General features: G+C 66.5%; 1 protein-coding gene across 1 annotated transcript in view; it reads right to left on the bottom strand.

Moving 5' to 3' along the window:
• Nucleotides 1–315: 315 nt before the first annotated feature.
• Nucleotides 316–642, bottom strand: part of MNEG_16730 (ATP-dependent RNA helicase DDX46/PRP5) — a gene marked incomplete at both ends in the record, with an annotated part of 2,089 nt that continues 1,762 nt past the window's right edge. Inside the window, 2 exons of the mRNA XM_014034800.1 lie at nucleotides 316–384; nucleotides 450–635. Of these exons, the coding sequence (XP_013890254.1) occupies nucleotides 316–384; nucleotides 450–635 (255 nt within the window). The remainder of the gene's footprint in view (nucleotides 385–449; nucleotides 636–642) is intronic.

The following is a 642-nucleotide window of genomic DNA, read 5'->3' as shown; positions in this document are numbered from 1 at the left end:
GGGGGGGGAGATCGTCGTAGCTGACAGGGTCAGAATCGCCAGGGGCCACCTCACACCACCCCCCTCCCAACTCCAACCCCCGAGACGCGGAACCCCTGAGAACCCCCCAACCCCGCACAGAATTGCTGAGAGGCCCACCTCCGCGCCGCGCTTGAGCTCTGATATCTGGTTGGCGACGCCGCTGCCGCCAAACACCGCGACGCACGATATGCCCATCGGCCGCGCCAGCCGCTTCACCTCCTGGGGTGGGGGGTTTGGGGGTGGGGTTCAGCGTTTGGGGGTTTGGGGAAACAGCGGGTTTGGCGGCGGCCTGATTCAGGTGCGGCTGGCGAAGCGCGGCCGCGAGGCGCCATTCGCAAGCACATGGCACAATTTGCAAGCAGCCTGGATTTTGACATACACACACACACACACACACACACACACACTCTCAAACACTCGCACCCCACCTTTGCGATCTGGGCGACCAGCTCCCGCGTGGGCGCCATGATGAGGCCGATGGGCCCGTCCCCCTGCGCCAGCGGCGGCTGGTCCTTCACGTGGCGCAGCAGCGGCAGCACGAACGCGAGCGTCTTGCCGGAGCCGGTCTTCGCGATGCCGATGCAGTCGCGGCCCGACATGATGATGGGGAGGGCCTGGGCG

The sequence above is a fragment of the Monoraphidium neglectum genome, assembly GCF_000611645.1.
Source record: "Monoraphidium neglectum strain SAG 48.87 unplaced genomic scaffold scaffold06721, whole genome shotgun sequence".
Classification (NCBI taxonomy): domain Eukaryota; kingdom Viridiplantae; phylum Chlorophyta; class Chlorophyceae; order Sphaeropleales; family Selenastraceae; genus Monoraphidium; species Monoraphidium neglectum.
The sequence above is the reverse complement of the archived record's forward strand: the minus strand, read 5'-3'. Positions and strand labels throughout refer to the sequence as shown.